The sequence below is a fragment of the Rhinopithecus roxellana genome, chromosome 7, assembly GCF_007565055.1.
Source record: "Rhinopithecus roxellana isolate Shanxi Qingling chromosome 7, ASM756505v1, whole genome shotgun sequence".
NCBI lineage: Eukaryota > Metazoa > Chordata > Mammalia > Primates > Cercopithecidae > Rhinopithecus > Rhinopithecus roxellana.
The window spans coordinates 54,241,308-54,259,239 of NC_044555.1; the positions used below are offsets into that span (position 1 = coordinate 54,241,308).

Below are 17,932 nucleotides of genomic sequence, written 5' to 3' on the forward strand. Positions count from 1 at the left end.
TGATTCCAAGTCTTTGCTATTGTGAATAGTGCTGCAATAAACATACGTGTGCATGTGTCTTTGTAGTAGAATAATTTATAATCCTTTGGGTAAATACCCAGTAGTGGGATGGCTGGGTCATATGGTACATCTAGTTCTAGATCCTTGAGGAATTGCCATACTGTTTTCCATAATGGTTGAACTAGTTTACAATCCCACCAACAGTGTAAAAGTGTTCCTATTTCTCCACAATCTCTCCAACACCTGTTGTTTCCTGATTTTTTAATGATTGCAGTTCTAACTGGTGTGAGATGCTATCTCATTGTGGTTTTGATTTGCATTTCTCTGATGGCAAGTGATGATGAGCATTTTTTCATGTGTCTTTGGCTGTATGAATGTCTTCTTTTGAGAAATGTCTGTTCATATCCTTTGCCCACTTTTTGATGGGGTTGTTTTTTTCTTGTATATTTGTTTGAGTTCTTTGTAGATTCTGGATATTAGCCCTTTGTCAGATGAGTAGATTGCAAAACTTTTCTCCCATTCTGTAGGTTGCCTGTTCACTCTGATTGTAGTTTCTTTTGCTGTGCAGAAGCTCTTTAGTTTAATTAGATCCCATTTGTCAATTTTGGCTTTTGCTGCCGTTGCTTTTGGTGTTTTAGACATGAAGTCCTTGCCCATGCCTATGTCCTGAATGGTACTACCTAGATTTTCTTCTAGGGTTTTTATGGTATTAGGTCTAACATTTAAGTCTCTAATCCATCTTGAATTAATCTTCGTATAAGGAGTAAGGAAAGGATCCAGTTTCAGCTTTCTACTTATGGCTAGCCAATTTTCCCAGCACCATTTATTCAATAGGGAATCCTTTTCCCATTTCTTGTTTCTCTCAGGTTTGTCAAAGATCAGATGGCTGTAGATGTGTGGTATTATTTCTGAGGACTCTGTTCTGTTCCATTGGTCTATATCTCTGTTTTGGTACCAGTACCATGCTGTTTAGGTTACTGTGGCCTTCTAGTATTGTTTGAGGTCAGGTAGCGTGACGCCTCCAGCTTTGTCCTTTTGACTTAGGATTGTCCTGGCAATGCGGGCTCTTTTTTGGTTCCATATGAACTTTAAAGCAGTTTTTTCCAATTCTGTGAAGAAACTCATTGGTAGCTTGATGGGGATGGCATTGAATCTATAAATAACCTTGGGCAGTATGGCCATTTTCACGATATTGATGCTTCCTGTCCATGAGCATGGTATTCAACATAGTGTTGGAAGTTCTGGCTAGGGCAATCAGGCAAGAGAAAGAAATCAAGGGTATTCAGTTAGGAAAAGGAGAAGTCAAATTGTCCCTGTTTGCAGATGACATGATTGTATATTTAGAATACCCCATCGTCTCAGCCCAAAATCTCCTTAAGCTGATAAGCAACTTCAGCAAAGTCTCAGGATACAAAATTAATGTGCAAAACTCACAAGCATTCTTATACACCAGTAACAGACAGACAGAGAGCCAAATCATGAATGAACTCCCATTCAGAATAGCTTCAAAGAGAAGAAAATACCTAGGAATTCAACTTACAAGGGATGTAAGGGACCTCTTCAAGGAGAACTACAAACCACTGCTCAGTGAAATGAAAGAGGACACAAACAAATGGAAGAACATACCATGCTCATGGATATTATTCCTTCTTTAAACGTTGGGTAGAATTCAGTAGTGAAGTCATCAGGTCCAGGTGTTTGTTTACTGGAAGATTTTTATTATGGCTTTGATCATGTTGCTTTTTCTTGGTCTGTTCAGGTTACAGATTTCTTCCTGATTCATTCTTGGGAGTTTGTATGTATCTAGGAATTAGTCCCTTTTTTTTCTAGATTTTCCAATACATAGATATGGAGTTTCTCATAGGAGCCAGTTATGATCCTTTGAATTTTTTTAACATTAGTTTTATAGTGTCTTGTTTTTCATTTCTTTTTGTTTTTTTTCTTTTTTCTTTCTGGTTTTCTTTCTTTTTTCTTTTTTCTTTTTTTTTTTTTTCTCGAGACAGAGTCTCCTTTTGTCCTCATGCTGGAGTTTAATTGCAGAGTCTCAGCTCACTAGAACCTCCACCTCCAGGGTTCAAGGAATTCTCTTGCCTCAGCCACCCTAGCAGTTGGGATTACAGGCGCCTACCACCATATCTGTTTAATTTTTTTATTTTTAGTAGAGATGGAGTTTGCCATATTGGCCAGGTTGGTCTTGAGGTCCCGGCCTCAAGTGATCCACCTGCCTCAGACTCCCAAATCCTTTTTCATTTTGGAATTTATTTATTTGGGTTTCTCTCTTTTTTTCTTAGCTTGGCTAATGGTTTGTCAATTTGGGTTAACTTATTAAAAAAAACTTTTTGTGTTATTGATCTTTTGTGGGATTTTTTCCATTTCAATTTCGTTTATTTCTGCTGGGATCTTCATTATTTTTTTTCTTCTAATTTTTGGTTTGGTGTGCTCTTTCTTTGCAGCTCTTTAAGATGCATCACTAGATTGTTTATTTGAAGTTTTTGCCTCTTTTGTTGTAGGCACTTATGGCTGTAAACCTGTTTATGAGTACTACTTTTGCTGTATCCCATCGGTTTTGGTATGTTTTGTTTCCATCGTCATTTGTTTCAATAAATTTTTAAATTTCCTTCTTAGCTTCTTCCTTGACCCATTATTCATCCAGGATCAGATTATTCAGTTTTCATGTATTTGTATAGTTTCCAAAATTCTTCTTGTTATTAATTTCTAGTTTTATGCCACTGTGGTCTGACAAGATCCATGATATTATTTCAGGTTTTTTTTTAATGTTTTGAGACCTAACATATGGTCTTGTCCTTGAGAATGATCCATGTGCTGGGGAAAAGAATGTGTATTCTGTCGTTGTTGGATGAAATATTCTGTAAATATCTATTAGATCCATGTGTCTGTAGTGCGGATTAACTCTGTGGTTTTGTTTGTTTGTTTCTTTTTGTTGTTGTTGTTGTTGTTGTTTTCTGTTTGGCAGATCTGTCCAGTACTGAATGCGGGGTGCTGAAGTCTCCATCTATTATTTTATTGGGGCCTGTCTCTCTCTTTAGCTCTAAATGCATTTGTTTTATATATCTGGGTGCTCAAGTGTTGCATGCATATGTATTTAAAATTGTTAATATCCTCTTGATGAATTGACCCCTTTATTATTATATAGTGACCTTTTAGTCTCTTCTCAAAGTTTTTGTTTTGAAATCTATTTTTTCTTACTCTTTTTGTATCTTTTAAGTTCAGGCATACATGTGGTGCAGGTCTGTTATGCAGGTGAACTTGCATCATGGGGGGTTGTTGTACAGATTACTTTGTCACCCAGGTATTAAGCCTGGTACTCATGAGCTATTTTTTCTGATCCTTTCCCTCCTCCCATCCTCCAGTCTTTGGTAGGCCCCAGTGTCTGTTGTTCTGCTCTGTGTGTTGATTTTTTCTCATTTTTAGCTCTTACTTATAAGTGAGAACATGCAGTATTTAGTTTTCTGTTCGTGCTTTACTTTGCTAAGTATAAGTACCTCCAGCTCCATCCTTATTCCAGCAACGGAGATAGTGTCATTCGTTTTTATGGCTGCATACTATTCCGTGGTATATATGTACTACATTTTCTTTATCCAGTCTACCATTGATGGGCTTTTTGGTTGATTCCATGTCTTTGGTATTTTGAATAGTGCTGCAGTGAACATATGTGTGCATGTGTCTTTATAACAGAACAAGTTTATATCCCTTTGACTGTATACCCAGTAATGGGATTGCTTGGATCGAATGGTAGTTCTGTTTTTAGGTCTCTGGGGAATGAGCACACTGTTTCCACAATGGTTGAACTAATGTACACTTCCACCAATAGTGATTATTGGTGTTATTTTTTTAATTTAATTTATTTTTTTACTATTTATTTATTTATTTATTTATTTATTTATTTATTTTTTAAGTTAATGAGTACATTTATTTTTTTTTTTTTTTTTTTATAATTTAAGTTCTAGGGTACATGTGAATAACGTGCAGGTTTGTTACATATGTATACTTATGCCATGTTGGTGTGCTGCACCCATCAACTCCTCAGCACCCATCAATTCATCATTTATATCATGTATAACTCCCCAATGCAATCCCTCCCTCCTCCCCCCTCCCCCCTCCCCATGATAGGCCCCAGTGCGTGATGTTCCCCTTCCCGAGTCCAAGTGATCTCATTGTTCAGTTCCCACCTATGAGTGAGAACATGCGGTGTTTGGTTTTCTGTTCTTGTGATAGTTTGCTAAGAATGATGGTTTCCAGCTGCATCCATGTCCCTACAAAGGACGCAAACTCATCCTTTTTTATGGCTGCATAGTATTCCATGGTGTATATGTGCCACATTTTCTTAATCCAGTCTGTCGCAGATGGACATTTGGGTTGATTCCAAGTCTTTGCTATTGTGAATAGTGCCGCAATAAACATACGTGTGCATGTGTCTTTGTAGTAGAATAATTTATAATCCTTTGGGTATATACCCAGTAGTGGGATGGCTGGGTCATATGGTACATCTAGTTCTAGATCCTTGAGGAATTGCCATACTGTTTTCCATAATGGTTGAACTAGTTTACAATCCCACCAACAGTGTAAAAGTGTTCCTATTTCTCCACATCCTCTCCAACACCTGTTGTTTCCTGACTTCTTAATGATTGCCATTCTAACTGGTGTGAGATGGTATCTCATTGTGGTTTTGATTTGCATTTCTCTGATGGCGAGTGACGATGAGCATTTTTTCATGTGTCTGTTGGCTGTATGAATATCTTCTTTTGAGAAATGTCTGTTCATATCCTTTCCCCACTTTTTGATGGGGTTGTTTGTTTTTTTCTCGTATATTTGTTTGAGTTCTTTGTAGATTCTGGATATTAGCCCTTTGTCAGATGAGTAGGTTGCAAAAATTTTCTCCCATTCTGTAGGTTGCCTGTTCACTCTGATGGTAGTTTCTTTTGCTGTGCAAAAGCTCTTTAGTTTAATTAGATCCCATTTGTCAATTTTGGCTTTTGCTGCCGTTGCTTTTGGTGTTTTAGACATGAAGTCCTTGCCCATGCCTATGTCCTGAATGGTACTACCTAGATTTTCTTCTAGGGTTTTTATGGTATTAGGTCTAACATTTAAGTCTCTAATCCATCTTGAATTAATCTTCGTATAAGGGGTAAGGAAAGGATCCAGTTTCAGCTTTCTACTTATGGCTAGCCAATTTTCCCAGCACCATTTATTAAATAGGGAATCCTTTCCCCATTTCTTGTTTCTCTCAGGTTTGTCAAGGATCAGATGGCTGTAGATGTGCGGTATTATTTCTGAGGACTCTGTTCTGTTCCATTGGTCTATAGCTCTGTTTTGGTACCAGTACCATGCTGTTTTGGTTACTGTAGCCTTGTAGTATAGTTTGAAGTCAGGTAGCGTGACGCCTCCAGCTTTGTCCTTTTGACTTAGGATTGTCTTGGCAATGCGGGCTCTTTTTTGGTTCCATATGAACTTTAAAGCAGTTTTTTCCAATTCTGTGAAGAAACTCATTGGTAGCTTGATGGGGATGGCATTGAATCTATAAATAACCTTGGGCAGTATGGCCATTTTCACGATATTGATTCTTCCTATCCATGAGCATGGTATGTTCTTCCATTTGTTTGTGTCCTCTTTGATTTCACTGAGCAGTGGTTTGTAGTTCTCCTTGAAGAGGTCCTTTACATCCCTTGTAAGCTGGATTCCTAGGTATTTTATTCTCTTTGAAGCAATTGTGAATGGAAGTTCATTCCTGATTTGGCTCTCTGCTTCTCTGTTACTGGTGTATAAGAATGCTTGTGATTTTTGCACATTAATTTTGTATCCTGAGACTTTGCTGAAGTTGCTTATCAGCTTAAGGAGATTTTGAGCTGAGACAATGGGGTTTTCTAAATATACAATCATGTCATCTGCAAACAGGGACAATTTGACTTCTTCTTTTCCTAACTGGATACCCTTGATTTCTTTCTCTTGCCTGATTGCCCTAGCCAGAACTTCCAACACTGTGTTGAATAGGAGTGGTGAGAGAGGGCATCCCTGTCTTGTGCCAGTTTTCAAAGGGAATTTTTCCAGTTTTTGCCCATTCAGTATGATATTAGCTGTGGGTTTGTCATAAATGGCTCTTATTATTTTGAGATACGTTCCATCAATACCGAATTTATTGAGCGTTTTTAGCATGAAGGGCTGTTGAATTTTGTCAAAAGCCTTTTCTGCATCTATTGAGACAATCATGTGGTTCTTGTCTTTGGTTCTGTTTATATGCTGGATTACGTTTATTGATTTGCGAATGTTGAACCAGCCTTGCATCCCAGGGATGAAGCCCACTTGATCATGGTGGATAAGCTTTTTGATGTGCTGCTGAATCCGGTTTGCCAGTATTTTATTGAGAATTTTTGCATCAATGTTCATCAGGGATATTGGTCTAAAATTCTCTTTTTTTGTTGTGTCTCTGCCAGGCTTTGGTATCAGGATGATGTTGGCCTCATAAAATGAGTTAGGGAGGATTCCCTCTTTTTCTATTGATTGGAATAGTTTCAGAAGGAATGGTACCAGCTCCTCCTTGTACCTCTGGTAGAATTCAGCTGTGAATCCATCTGGTCCTGGACTTTTTTTGGTGGGTAGGCTATTAATTGTTGCCTCAATTTTAGAGCCTGCTATTGGTCTATTCAGGGATTCAAGTTCTTCCTGGTTTAGCCTTGGGAGAGTGTAAGTGTCCAGGAAATTATCCATTTCTTCTAGATTTTCTTGTTGATTTGCGTAGAGGCGTTTATAGTATTCTCTGATGGTAGTTTGTATTTCTGTGGGGTCAGTGGTGATATCCCCTTTATCATTTTTTATTGCATCTATTTGATTCCTCTCTCTTTTCTTCTTTATTAGCCTTGCTAGCGGTCTGTCAATTTTGTTGATCTTTTCAAAAAACCAACTCCTGGATTCATTGATTTTTTGGAGGGTTTTTTGTGTCTCTATCTCCTTCAGTTCTGCTCTGATCTTAGTTATTTCTTGCCTTCTGCTAGCTTTTGAATGTGTTTGCTCTTGCCTCTCTAGTTCTTTTAATTGTGATGTTAGAGTGTCAATTTTAGATCTTTCCTGCTTTCTCTTGTGGGCATTTAGTGCTATAAATTTCCCTCTACACACTGCTTTAAATGTGTCCCAGAGATTCTGGTATGTTGTATCTTTGTTCTCATTGGTTTCAAAGAACATCTTTATTTCCGCTTTCATTTCGTTATGTACCCAGTAGTCATTCAGGAGCAGGTTGTTCAGTTTCCATGTAGTTGAGCGGTTTTGATTGAGTTTCTTAGTCCTGAGTTCTAGTTTGATTGCACTGTGGTCTGAGAGACAGTTTGTTATAATTTCTGTTCTTTTACATTTGCTGAGGAGTGCTTTACTTCCAATTATGTGGTCAATTTTGGAATAAGTGCGATGTGGTGCTGAGAAGAATGTATATTCTGTTGATTTGGGGTGGAGAGTTCTATAGATGTCTATTAGGTCCGCTTGGTGCAGAGATGAGTTCAATTCCTGGATATCCTTGTTAACTTTCTGTCTCGTTGATCTGTCTAATGTTGACAGCGGAGTGTTGAAGTCTCCCATTATTATTGTATGGGAGTCTAAGTCTCTTTGTAAGTCCCTAAGGACTTGCTTTATGAATCTGGGTGCTCCTGTATTGGGTGCATATATATTTAGGAGCGTTAGCTCTTCCTGTTGAATTGATCCCTTTACCATTATGTAATGGCCTTCTTTGTCTCTTTTGATCTTTGATGGTTTAAAGTCTGTTTTATCAGAGACAAGGATTGCAACCCCTGCTTTTTTGTGTTCTCCATTTGCTTGGTAGATCTTCCTCCATCCCTTTATTTTGAGCCTATGTATGTCTCTGCATGTGAGATGGGTCTCCTGAATACAGCAGACTGATGGGTCTTGACTCTTTATCCAGTTTGCCAGTCTGTGTCTTTTAATTGGAGCATTTAGTCCATTAACATTTAAGGTTAATATTGTTATGTGTGAACTTGATCCTGCCATTAGATATTAACTGGTTATTTTGCTCGTTAGTTGATGCAGTTTCTTCCTAGCCTCGATGGTCTTTACATTTTGGCATGTTTTTGCGATGGCTGGTACCGGTTGTTCCTTTCCATGTTTAGGGCTTCCTTCAGGGTCTCTTGTAAGGCAGGCCTGGTGGTGACAAAATCTCTAAGCATTTGCTTATCTGTAAAGGACTTTATTTCTCCTTCACTTATGAAACTTAGTTTGGCTGGATATGAAATTCTGGGTTGAAAATTCTTTTCTTTAAGAATGTTGAATATTGGCCCCCACTCTCTTCTGGCTTGTAGAGTTTCTGCCGAGAGATCTGCTGTTAGTCTGATGGGCTTCCCTTTGTGGGTAACCCGACCTTTCTCTCTGGCTGCCCTTAAGATTTTTTCCTTCATTTCAACTTTGGTGAATCTGGCAATTATGTGTCTTGGAGTTGCTCTTCTGGAGGAGTATCTTTGTGGCGTTCTCTGTATTTCCTGAATTTGAATGTTGGCCTGCCCTACTAGGTTGGGGAAGTTCTCCTGGATGATATCCTGAAGAGTGTTTTCCAACTTGGTTCCATTTTCCCCCTCACTTTCAGGCACCCCAATCAGGCGTAGATTTGGTCTTTTTACGTAATCCCATACTTCTTGCAGGCTTTGCTCATTTCTTTTTCTTCTTTTTTCTTTTGGTTTCTCTTCTCGCTTCATTTCATTCATTTGATCTTCAATCGCTGATACTCTTTCTTCCAGTTGATCGAGTCGGTTACTGAAGCTTGTGCATTTGTCAAGTATTTCTCGTGTCATGGTTTTCATCTCTGTCATTTCGTTTATGATCTTCTCTGCATTAATTAGTCTAGCTGTCAATTCTTCCACTCTTTTTTCAAGATTTTTAGTTTCTTTGCGCTGGGTACGTAATTCCTCCTTTAGCTCTGAGAAGTTTGATGGACTGAAGCCTTCTTCTCTCCTCTCGTCCAAGTCATTCTCTGACCAGCTTTGATCCGTTGCTGGCGATGGGCTGCGCTCCTTTGCAGGGGGAGATGCGCTCTTATTTTTTGAATTTCCAGCTTTTCTGCCCTGCTTCTTCCCCATCTTTGTGGTTTTATCTGTCTCTGGTCTTTGATGGTGGTGACGTACTGATGGGGTTTTGGTATAGGTGTCCTTCCTGTTTGATAGTTTTCCTTCTGACAGTCAGAAGGACTGTCTGTTGGTCTGTTGGAGATTGCTTGAGGTCCACTGCAGACCCTGTTTCCCTGGGTATCAGCAGCAGAGGTTGCCGAAGATAGAATATTGCTGAACAGCGAGTGTACCTGTCTGATTCTTCCTTTGGAAGTGTCCTCTCGGGTGTACTCCACCCTGTGAGGTGTGGGGTGTCAGACTGCCCCTAGTGGGGGATTTCTCCCAGCTAGGCTACTCAGGGGTCAGGGACACACCTGAGCAGGCAGTCTGTCAGTTCTCAGATCTCAACCTCCGCGTTGGGAGATCCACGGCTCTCCCCAAAGCTGTCAGACAGAGTCGTTCGCGTCTGCACCGGCTCCTGCTACTTCCCCTGTTGGTCTTCAGCTGTGCGCTGTCCCCAGAGGTGGAGACTACAGAGACAGGCAGGCTTCCTTGAGCTGCTGTGATCTCCACCCAGTTCGAGCTTCCCAGCGGCTTTGTTTACCTACTTAAGCCTCAGCAATGGCGGGCGCCCCTCCCCCAGCCTCGCTGCTGCCTTGCGGATAGATCGCGGCAGACTGCTGTGTTAGCAGTGAGGGAGGCTTCGTGGGCGTGGGACCCTCCCGGCCAGGTGTGGGATATATTCTGGTGTGCCTGTATGCTTACCGCGCAGTATTGGGGTGGGAGTTACCCGATTTTCCAGGTGTTGTGTGTCTCAGTTCCCCTGGCTAGGAAAACGGATCCCCTTCCCCCTTGCGCTTCCAGGTGAGGCGATGCCTCGCCCTGCTTCAGCTCTCGCTGGTCAGGCTGCAGCAGCTGACCAGCACCGATTGTCCGGCACTCCCTAGTGAGATGACCCCAGTACCTCAGTTGAAAATGCAGAAATCACCGGTCTTCTGTGTCGCTCGCGCTGGGAGTTGGAGACTGGAGCTGTTCCTATTCGGCCATCTTGCTCCGCCCCCGCATCATTCACCTATTTTTTTACTTTTTAATAGCCATTCTGATTGGTGGGAGATGATATGTCATTGTGGTTTGAATTGCACTTCTCCAATGATCAGTGGTTTTGAGCTTTATTTCATATGCTTGTTGTCCACATGCATGTCTTATTTTGAAAGTGTTTGTTCCTTTCCTTGGGCCGCTTTTTGATGGTAATATTTTTTGTTTTGTTTTGTTTTCTGAGATAGTCTCCGTCTGTTGCCCAGGCTGGAATGCAGTCGCATGGTCTCCACTCACTGCAACCTCTGCCTCCCTATTTGAAGTAATTCTCCTGCCTCAGCCACCCTAGTAGCTGGGATTACAGGCGTGCACTACCATGCCAAGCTAATTTTGTATTTTGTTGGTTTAAAGTCTGTTTTATCAGAGACTGGGATTGCAACCCCTGCTTTTTTTTTGCTTTCCATTTTCTTGGTACTGGTTTTTCCTTTTCATATTTAGTACTTCCTTCAGGAGCTCTAGTAAGGCAGACCTGACAGTGACAAAATCACTCAGCATTTGCTGTTCTGGAAGGAATTTTGTTTCTCCTTCCCTTATGAAGCTTAGTTTTGCTGGACATGAAATTCCGGGTTGAAAATTCTTTTCTTTATGAATGTTGAATATTGGCCCTCACTCTCTTCTGGCTTGTAGGGTTTCTGTAGAGTGATCCGCTGTTAGTCTGATGGGCTCTCCTTCGTAGGTAACCTGATCTTTCTCTGTGGCTGCCCTTAACGTTTTTCCTTTTGTTTCAACCTTGCAGAATCTGACGATTATTGTCTTGAGGTTGCTCTTCCCAAGGAGTAACAGAGTAGTGTTCTCTGTATTTCGTGAATTTGCATGTTGTCCTGTCTTGCTAGATTGGGGAAGTTCTCCTGGATAATATCCTAGGTCTTTGGGAAATCAGCACACTGTTTGCCACGATGGTTGAACTAATTTACACTTCCACCAACAGTGAATAAGTGTTTCTTTTTCTCTACAATGTCACCAGCATCTGTTATTTTATTTTATTTTCTCACTTTTTAATAATAGCCATTCTGCCTGGTGTGAGATGATATCTCATTGTGGTTTGAATTGTATTTCTCCAATGGTCAGTGACTTTGAGCTTTATTTCATGTGCTGTGGCCTCATGTATGTCTTCCTTTGAATGTGTCTTTTCATGTCCTTGGCCCACTTTTTACTGGTATGGATTGTTTTGTTTTGTTTATTGAGACGCAGTCTTGGTCTGTTGCCCGAGCTGGAGAGCAGTGGCACGATCTCCACTCACTGCAACCTCCACTTCCTGGGTTCAAGCTATTCTGCTGCCTCAGCCACGCTAGTATCTGGGATTACAGGCACGCACCACCTCACCCAGCTAATGTTTGTATTTCATGGTAGAGCCAGGGTTTTTCATGTTTGCCAGGCGGGTCTCGAAATCCTGGCTTCCAGTGATCTGTCCATCTTGGCCTTCGAAAGTGCTGGGATTACAAGTGTGAGGCACTGCACATGGCGTGTCTTTTTATTTTTTTATTTTTATTTTTTGTAAATTTCTTTAAGTTCTTTATAGATTGTGGATACGAGACCTTAGATAGACGCATAGTTTGTAAATAGTTTCTCCCACTCTCAGTGTTGTGTGTTGTCTCTGTGGATAGTTTTTTGTTCTGTTTTGTTTTGTTGCTGTGCAGGAGCTCTTTAGTTTCATTTGATTCCATTTGTCAATGTTTGCTTTTGTTGCAATTGCTTTTGGCATTTTCATTATGAAATCTTTGCCCTCTCCTACGTCCAGAATGAGAATGCCTGGGTCTTCCAGGATTTTTATGAATTTGGGTTTTACCTTTAGTTTCTTAATCCAGCTTTAGTTAATTTTTCTTAATAAGAGGTGGTCCTGTTTCAATCTTTTACATACAGCACCATTTATTGGTAGAGAGTCCTGTCTACATTGCTTGTTTTTGTCAACTTTGTTGGATATGTGTCAGGTGTACAGCATTATTTCTGGGCTGTGTATTCTATTTCATTGGTCTTTGTGACTGTTTTGGTACTGGTACCATGCTGTTTCATTTACCGTGGCCTTGTATTATACTCTGAAGTCAGGTAATATGATGCTTTGGCTTCATTCTTTTGTTTAGGATTGCCTTGGCTATTTGGGCTCTTTTTTGGCTCCATATGAATTTTAAAGTAGTGTTTTTTTTTTTTTTTTTTTTTTTTTTTTTTTTTTCTAATTCCGTGAGGAATGTCATTGGTAGTTTAATAGGAATATTATTGGATGTATGAATTCCTTTGGTCAGATTGGCCATTTTGACAATATTCTTCCTGTTCACGAGCATGGAATGTTTTCCCATTTGTTTGTGTCATCTCTGATTTCTTTGAGCAGTGTTTTGTAGTTCTCATAGTAGAGATGGTTCTCCTCCCTGGTTAGCTATATTCCTTGGTATTTTTTTCTTTTTGTGGCTATTGTGAATGGGATTGTGTTTCTGATTTGGCTGTGAGCTTCAAGGTAGTTGGTGTACAGAAACCCTCCTGTTTTTGTACATTAATTTTGTATCTTGAAGCTTTCCGGAAGTTGTTTATAATATCAAGCGGATTTTGGGCAAAGAATCTGGGATTTTCTGATTATGGAATCATATTGTTTGCAAACAGAGATTGTTTGACTTGTGTGAAAAACATAGTGAAGTTAAAGCAAACACGTGTCAGCATTGGAATGGAAAAAAAAATGCCCATGAATAAATTTAATTTGAATGTGAAGAACTAATATGAAGCAAATAACACAGTCATTGTGTGGGATATGTTAAAAGACTTGAGGAATTGAGGAGTGGCTTTTTTTTTTTTTTATTTTGATTGAGAGATTCTAAAATAGAAAGATGCCTGTTGTCCCAGAGTTAACATGTGATATGAAAGTAGTAACTAGTGTCTCAACAGGAATATTTTAGCACATGATCAAATGATTCTGCAGTTCATCTGAAAGACCAACGTGTCAGAATTAATAGAAAATGAGAAATCAGGGAGGGCAAGCATTATTTCACATTTCAAATATCATTAAGCTACAGCAATTAAAATAGTGTAGTAGTGATACAGGTATAAACAACTCAATGGAAGAAAATTAAAAGAAGAGAGTTACATACAAAATTGAGTGGGGATGTAGGTGATGATAAAAGAGCCATTTCAAAACAGTGTGTTAAACAGGGATTCAAAAACTAAGGTTTTGTTCCTACCACTTTAATATTATCCAGCTGGATCAATGATTTTGAATGTACAATAATGAAACCAAGAACAATGAATGTCTTATCTTATTAGAGTGGGTAACACCACTGCAAGTATGACACCAAACTCGTGAAGCAGGCAAGAAAATGATTTCTGGAAGCGTATATAAAACAGGTATTAAAATATTTAAGATTTATTTCTGTGATGGTGAATTTTTCTGAAACACATTATTAGAGTAACCTGGGGATCGTATTCTCCAAAGCCACTGGAAGGGAAAGAAAGGTTGAGCGGGGGGAAAAAAAAAGTGCTTTGCAAGTTCATTTTCAATGTCAGGAGCGCTGGTGGTTTAGGTTCTCCACAGAGGCAGGAAAACTTCAGTCACGAGGCGAATGCCCCCCTCAGTGCGCATGCTGCACAGACCTGTTTCTGCGCATGTGTGTTGCTAGGCGTGTCTGCTGCACATGCGCCTTGCTGCCCACCTTCTGTCCAGGCAGAGCTCTGTAGGGAGAGGTTGTGTCTTCGTTCTTTCCGCCATCTTGATTCTTTCTCATTGACTGAGATGCGGCTGGTAGGTTTGCAGAGCGGTCTTCCTGGGAATTTAGTTGTGAGTGAATGTGTGGAGGAGCCTTCTGGCTTTGGACAGGTCCTGCAGCACAGTCCGTGGCTTCTGAGGGAAAAGGGCCTTGCAGTCATCGTCCGGCTCCTCCTAGGTCGCCATACCACCATGGGACTTGTCTTTCTGGCTGGCCTGGGACGAGGGAGGAAGGTGGGCCACGGGGGGGGGTTCTCGTGAAGATGGGGTGAGTGCTGGGGGTGCTGTTAGAGGTAGTCTGAGTCCCGAAAACTCCTGGAATCCTCTGAGACAGGAGAGTTTCTAGACTTATCGTTAGGGGCGCGGGAAGAGACAGCGTGGTCAGTAAGGAAGCGGTCTGAGAATTGGGAACACTGTGGCCTGTGACTGCGGCCCTGAGGTCTGTAGAGTGCCTGGCAGAGGTGTCCCGTGAGGAGCATAACGTTCACTCTGTTTCACAATTTCTCACCTCCGCCATGAACATCATGGGAAGGAATGGGTGAGGCTGTGCTTTCCTGCAATACTCGATTTTGGGAGGAGTGTGGGCGTGAAATGGGCCTAGCAAATCAGAGTGGGACGAAAGCAGTAGTCATTTCAGTTTCAATTCTCTGCCCATTTTTTCCTAAATGCCTTCATGATGGAGAGTGTAATTGTTAAACCAAAACTCAGAAACGTCCTCTGTCTTTTGCTATGGCGTTAATGTGATTTCTATGCCTCTTGGACTACGATACAAACAAATCTGTCCTTAGTTTGATTGGAAAGTATGCGTACTTATCATTGCTCTATGAATTTTGAAAATATTTTCAAAATTAAAAAAGTACAAATCACGATTTTGCCATGGAATTTTCATATATGTAGCTAAGTTCTTACACACTTTTTCCAAATAACAGTATTCTATTTTCAGTGGGAAATATGAGTGAGCTTGTAAGAACAAGATCCCAATCCTCAGAAAGAGGAAATGACGAAGAGTCTTCCCAGCCAGTTGGATCTGTGATTGTGCGTTCTTTAACATTTGATGTTTTCTATTTACATAGTTTATTTTAAAAAGTGTTTTTGAACTAGTGTACATGCAGTGGTCCAGGTGTTCCATGCTGATAAAAAATGATGATGGCATCTCATGAAGGAAACTTTGGTTCAGGAATATTATATTCTGGTGTTCACTGTATGGATTTGGATATTTCTCTCTCTCTCTCTCTCTCTCTCTCTCTCTCTCTCTCTCTTTCTCTCCTCTCTATATATATGTTGGAAATATGTCTTTAGATTTATGATTCGATGCACATATGCATTTGTGTAGTTATATTATTGAGTTTTTATTCGCGCACACACTTACACCCTTAGGTCCAGCAGCTCGCTGAGGAAAAACGTCAAGAAGAAGAAGCACCAACTGAAAATCAGGGTATTGCCCCTAGTGGGGAGATCCAAAATGAAGGAGCACCTGCTGTTCAAGGTGAAGGGAGAGTGGAGAATAATGCTTATGGGTGGTGGAGGTATATTTATGCATTATATTTTATGACATACCAGTAACAGGAGGACAGAAAACATTAGGAAGGGATCCTAAACATTTCCTGCTGCTGCTGTGGTGAGTGGTGGGACAAGGACACATAAAAAGCCACAAAACTTTCCTACCATTTTGACAGAGGCGTTTTATTGATAGGGTATTTGCATGGTTGTTGTACACCTTTAAGTGTTTTCCAGAGCTCCTGTATGGTTTGCTCGGCCATTTTCTGTTTTTTGTTTTGTTTTGTTTTGTTTTGTTTTTATGTTTCTGTGGAAGAATGGCAGCTTGCAGCTTCCTTGTCTGCCATCTGTGGACATCTCATGTATTTTTTAAGAAACTTTTTAATACGCATTTATTAATGCTTCCTCATACCATGTAATATGCTAAGTGCTGGAAATGTCAGTGCCAATTTTTTGCCTAAAGCTCATAGTCTAGTCAGACTGACTCAAACAAATCACTGATTTAATGTGATAAGAATAAGAACAAATGAGTACAAAAGGGACAAGTAAGTTGTCTAGGGCCAGCCTTGGGAAAGGAAAGGGCGATGTTTGGACATCTCTGCTTTCCTGTTTTCCTGGCAACAGACTCCTGAAATAATTAGCCTACAGGTTTTTATTTCATAATGATGAGGGAATACACATTACCATTTCCTCGTTCATAGTTCATGTTTTAATTTGTAAACTGATGACCTTTTTATCTTTTAAGGGCCTGACGTGGAAGCTTTTCAACAGGAACTGGCTCTGCTTAAGATAGAGGATGAGCCTGGAGATGGTCCTGATGTCATGGAGAGGACTCAGCCCACTTTTGATCCCACTAAAGTGCTGGAAGCAGGTATGTTGTTCAATTAAGATGCAAACTATAGGGTGTCTATTTTCACAATATTATATTTTGTGTGACACAGAGGTAAAATTACTGCTACTTTAATATCATACTTCATGTCTAAAGATTCTTTGAAGGTAGTTCAGATGCCAAATGACTGCCTTACACACTATTAGAGATAGAGGGTCAGGTGTGCTTGCTCATGCTTTTAATTGAGCACTTTGGGAGGCTGAGGCAGAAGGATCACTTGAGGCCAGGACTTCAAGAGATGGAGAAAAATTGGGTCAAAGTTAATTGGATTATGATATGAAAGATATGAAACGTGCTAAGAGAGTAGATATCGAGTGTCATCACAGCTATGTGAAGTAATGCAGATATTATTTAGCTTGATGTAGCCATTTCACAGTGTGTATATATATTTTAAAGCATCATCTTATACGTGATAAATATATACGATTTCATGTGTCATGTTTAAAAAAAGATAGGAAAACGTGTTCTGACTTTTGAATGTAAGTCATTTAACCAACAGCCAATAATTTTCAGATATTTTTATAAAGGCATGTTTTTAACAAATACATAACATGTTTATAATAAGCATCAGTTTATATTGTGATATTTACTGTTATGGTAATGTCTTACAGCTAGCGTGTGTATTCAGTTTACTGTATAAACTGAACTGCTTTTAGGCATGTAAAGAGGCAGGAGGACCGGTGAATATAGTGACAAATGTTCACCCTACTTAAAGCAACTGCATAATGGCTAAACTAGTCCAAAGTAACGTTTTTACACTTTTTCACAAGAGACACAAAACAAATGTAATACTGACTTTTCTATTTCCCTCACTTAGGGAGTTCTAAACATATTCTGTATTCAGAGTGTTATTTCATATCAAAATGTTTAAATGATACTTTAAAAATATCTTCTTCCCTTAGGATTTTGTTTCGTTGAATTTTCATTGAAAGTATATGCTTTTTTTTTTTTTGCTTTCCACTTATACATACAAATGGATTCACCTGATCGAATTCATTCTGAAGTTGAACAGTCTCTTTGTTTCCTTATTCTACTAGAAAAAGTTACATGAATTAAAAATATTGTTAATATGCCTGGAAGTCTACGTTCAGAGGTTATTCAGAGGCTAACTGGATGTAGGCTAAAGGGTCACCCTCAGGGTTCTGATATTAGTTCATCAACACGGTAGTTGTATACCTCTAGTGTCATAGGAATAAAAATCTGCTGAGTAACGGGTCCTAATTTTATATTTATGTTTTAGGTGATGCGCAACCATAGGTTTACACCAAGAGAAATGAAGACTGAAACCAAGAATGTTATTGTTATGCTGGAAATTTGACTGATAGCATTCTCTTAATAAAGTTTTACAGTTTTCTGCAAAGAATCCTTGCACATTTTTGTTAAGTTTATTTCTAGATCTTTAATAGTCTTGAGAATTGTATCTTTTTTGAAAGTTTAAATCTTGTGTTTGAGATGGTTCTTTGAGATAAAATGTTGGTACACTGATATTCCATCATAGATAGATAGGAAGCTGGAAGCTTTCCTAGGGGGATGCCAACAGCTGCACAGATAGAAAAGGCCACGTGGGGCCAGGCATGTCCACCACCATGGGCTTTCCATCTCCCCCTTTTTTAGCACATACACAGTAAGAACGAAATGAGCAACATGTTGTAGCTCAGGCTGAGGACCCGCCTGCATAATAAAAGATTAGGGTGGGGACTGCCAGAGATTCACACC

General features: G+C 39.8%; 1 protein-coding gene across 1 annotated transcript; it reads left to right on the forward strand.

Moving 5' to 3' along the window:
• The first annotated feature begins 14,045 nt into the window (after window positions 1-14,045).
• LOC104673368 (putative G antigen family E member 3) lies at window positions 14,046-16,362 on the forward strand. The gene is made up of 5 exons (XM_010377377.2): window positions 14,046-14,064; window positions 14,774-14,865; window positions 15,208-15,316; window positions 16,073-16,198; window positions 16,313-16,362. Exons 2-5 carry the CDS (start codon window positions 14,782-14,784, stop codon window positions 16,360-16,362), a joined length of 369 nt encoding a protein of 122 aa, XP_010375679.2. The 5' UTR covers window positions 14,046-14,064; window positions 14,774-14,781.
• Window positions 16,363-17,932: the final 1,570 nt, after the last annotated feature.

Coding starts and splice junctions, on each gene's coding strand:
- LOC104673368 (XM_010377377.2), top strand. CDS start 14,782: ATGAGTGAGCTTGTAAGAACAAGATCCCAATCCTCAGAAAGAGGAAAT. Junction 14,866..15,207: donor AGCCAGTTGGATCTGTGATT/GTGCGTTCTTTA, acceptor TTACACCCTTAG/GTCCAGCAGCTCGCTGAGGA. Junction 15,317..16,072: donor AGGAGCACCTGCTGTTCAAG/GTGAAGGGAGAG, acceptor TTATCTTTTAAG/GGCCTGACGTGGAAGCTTTT.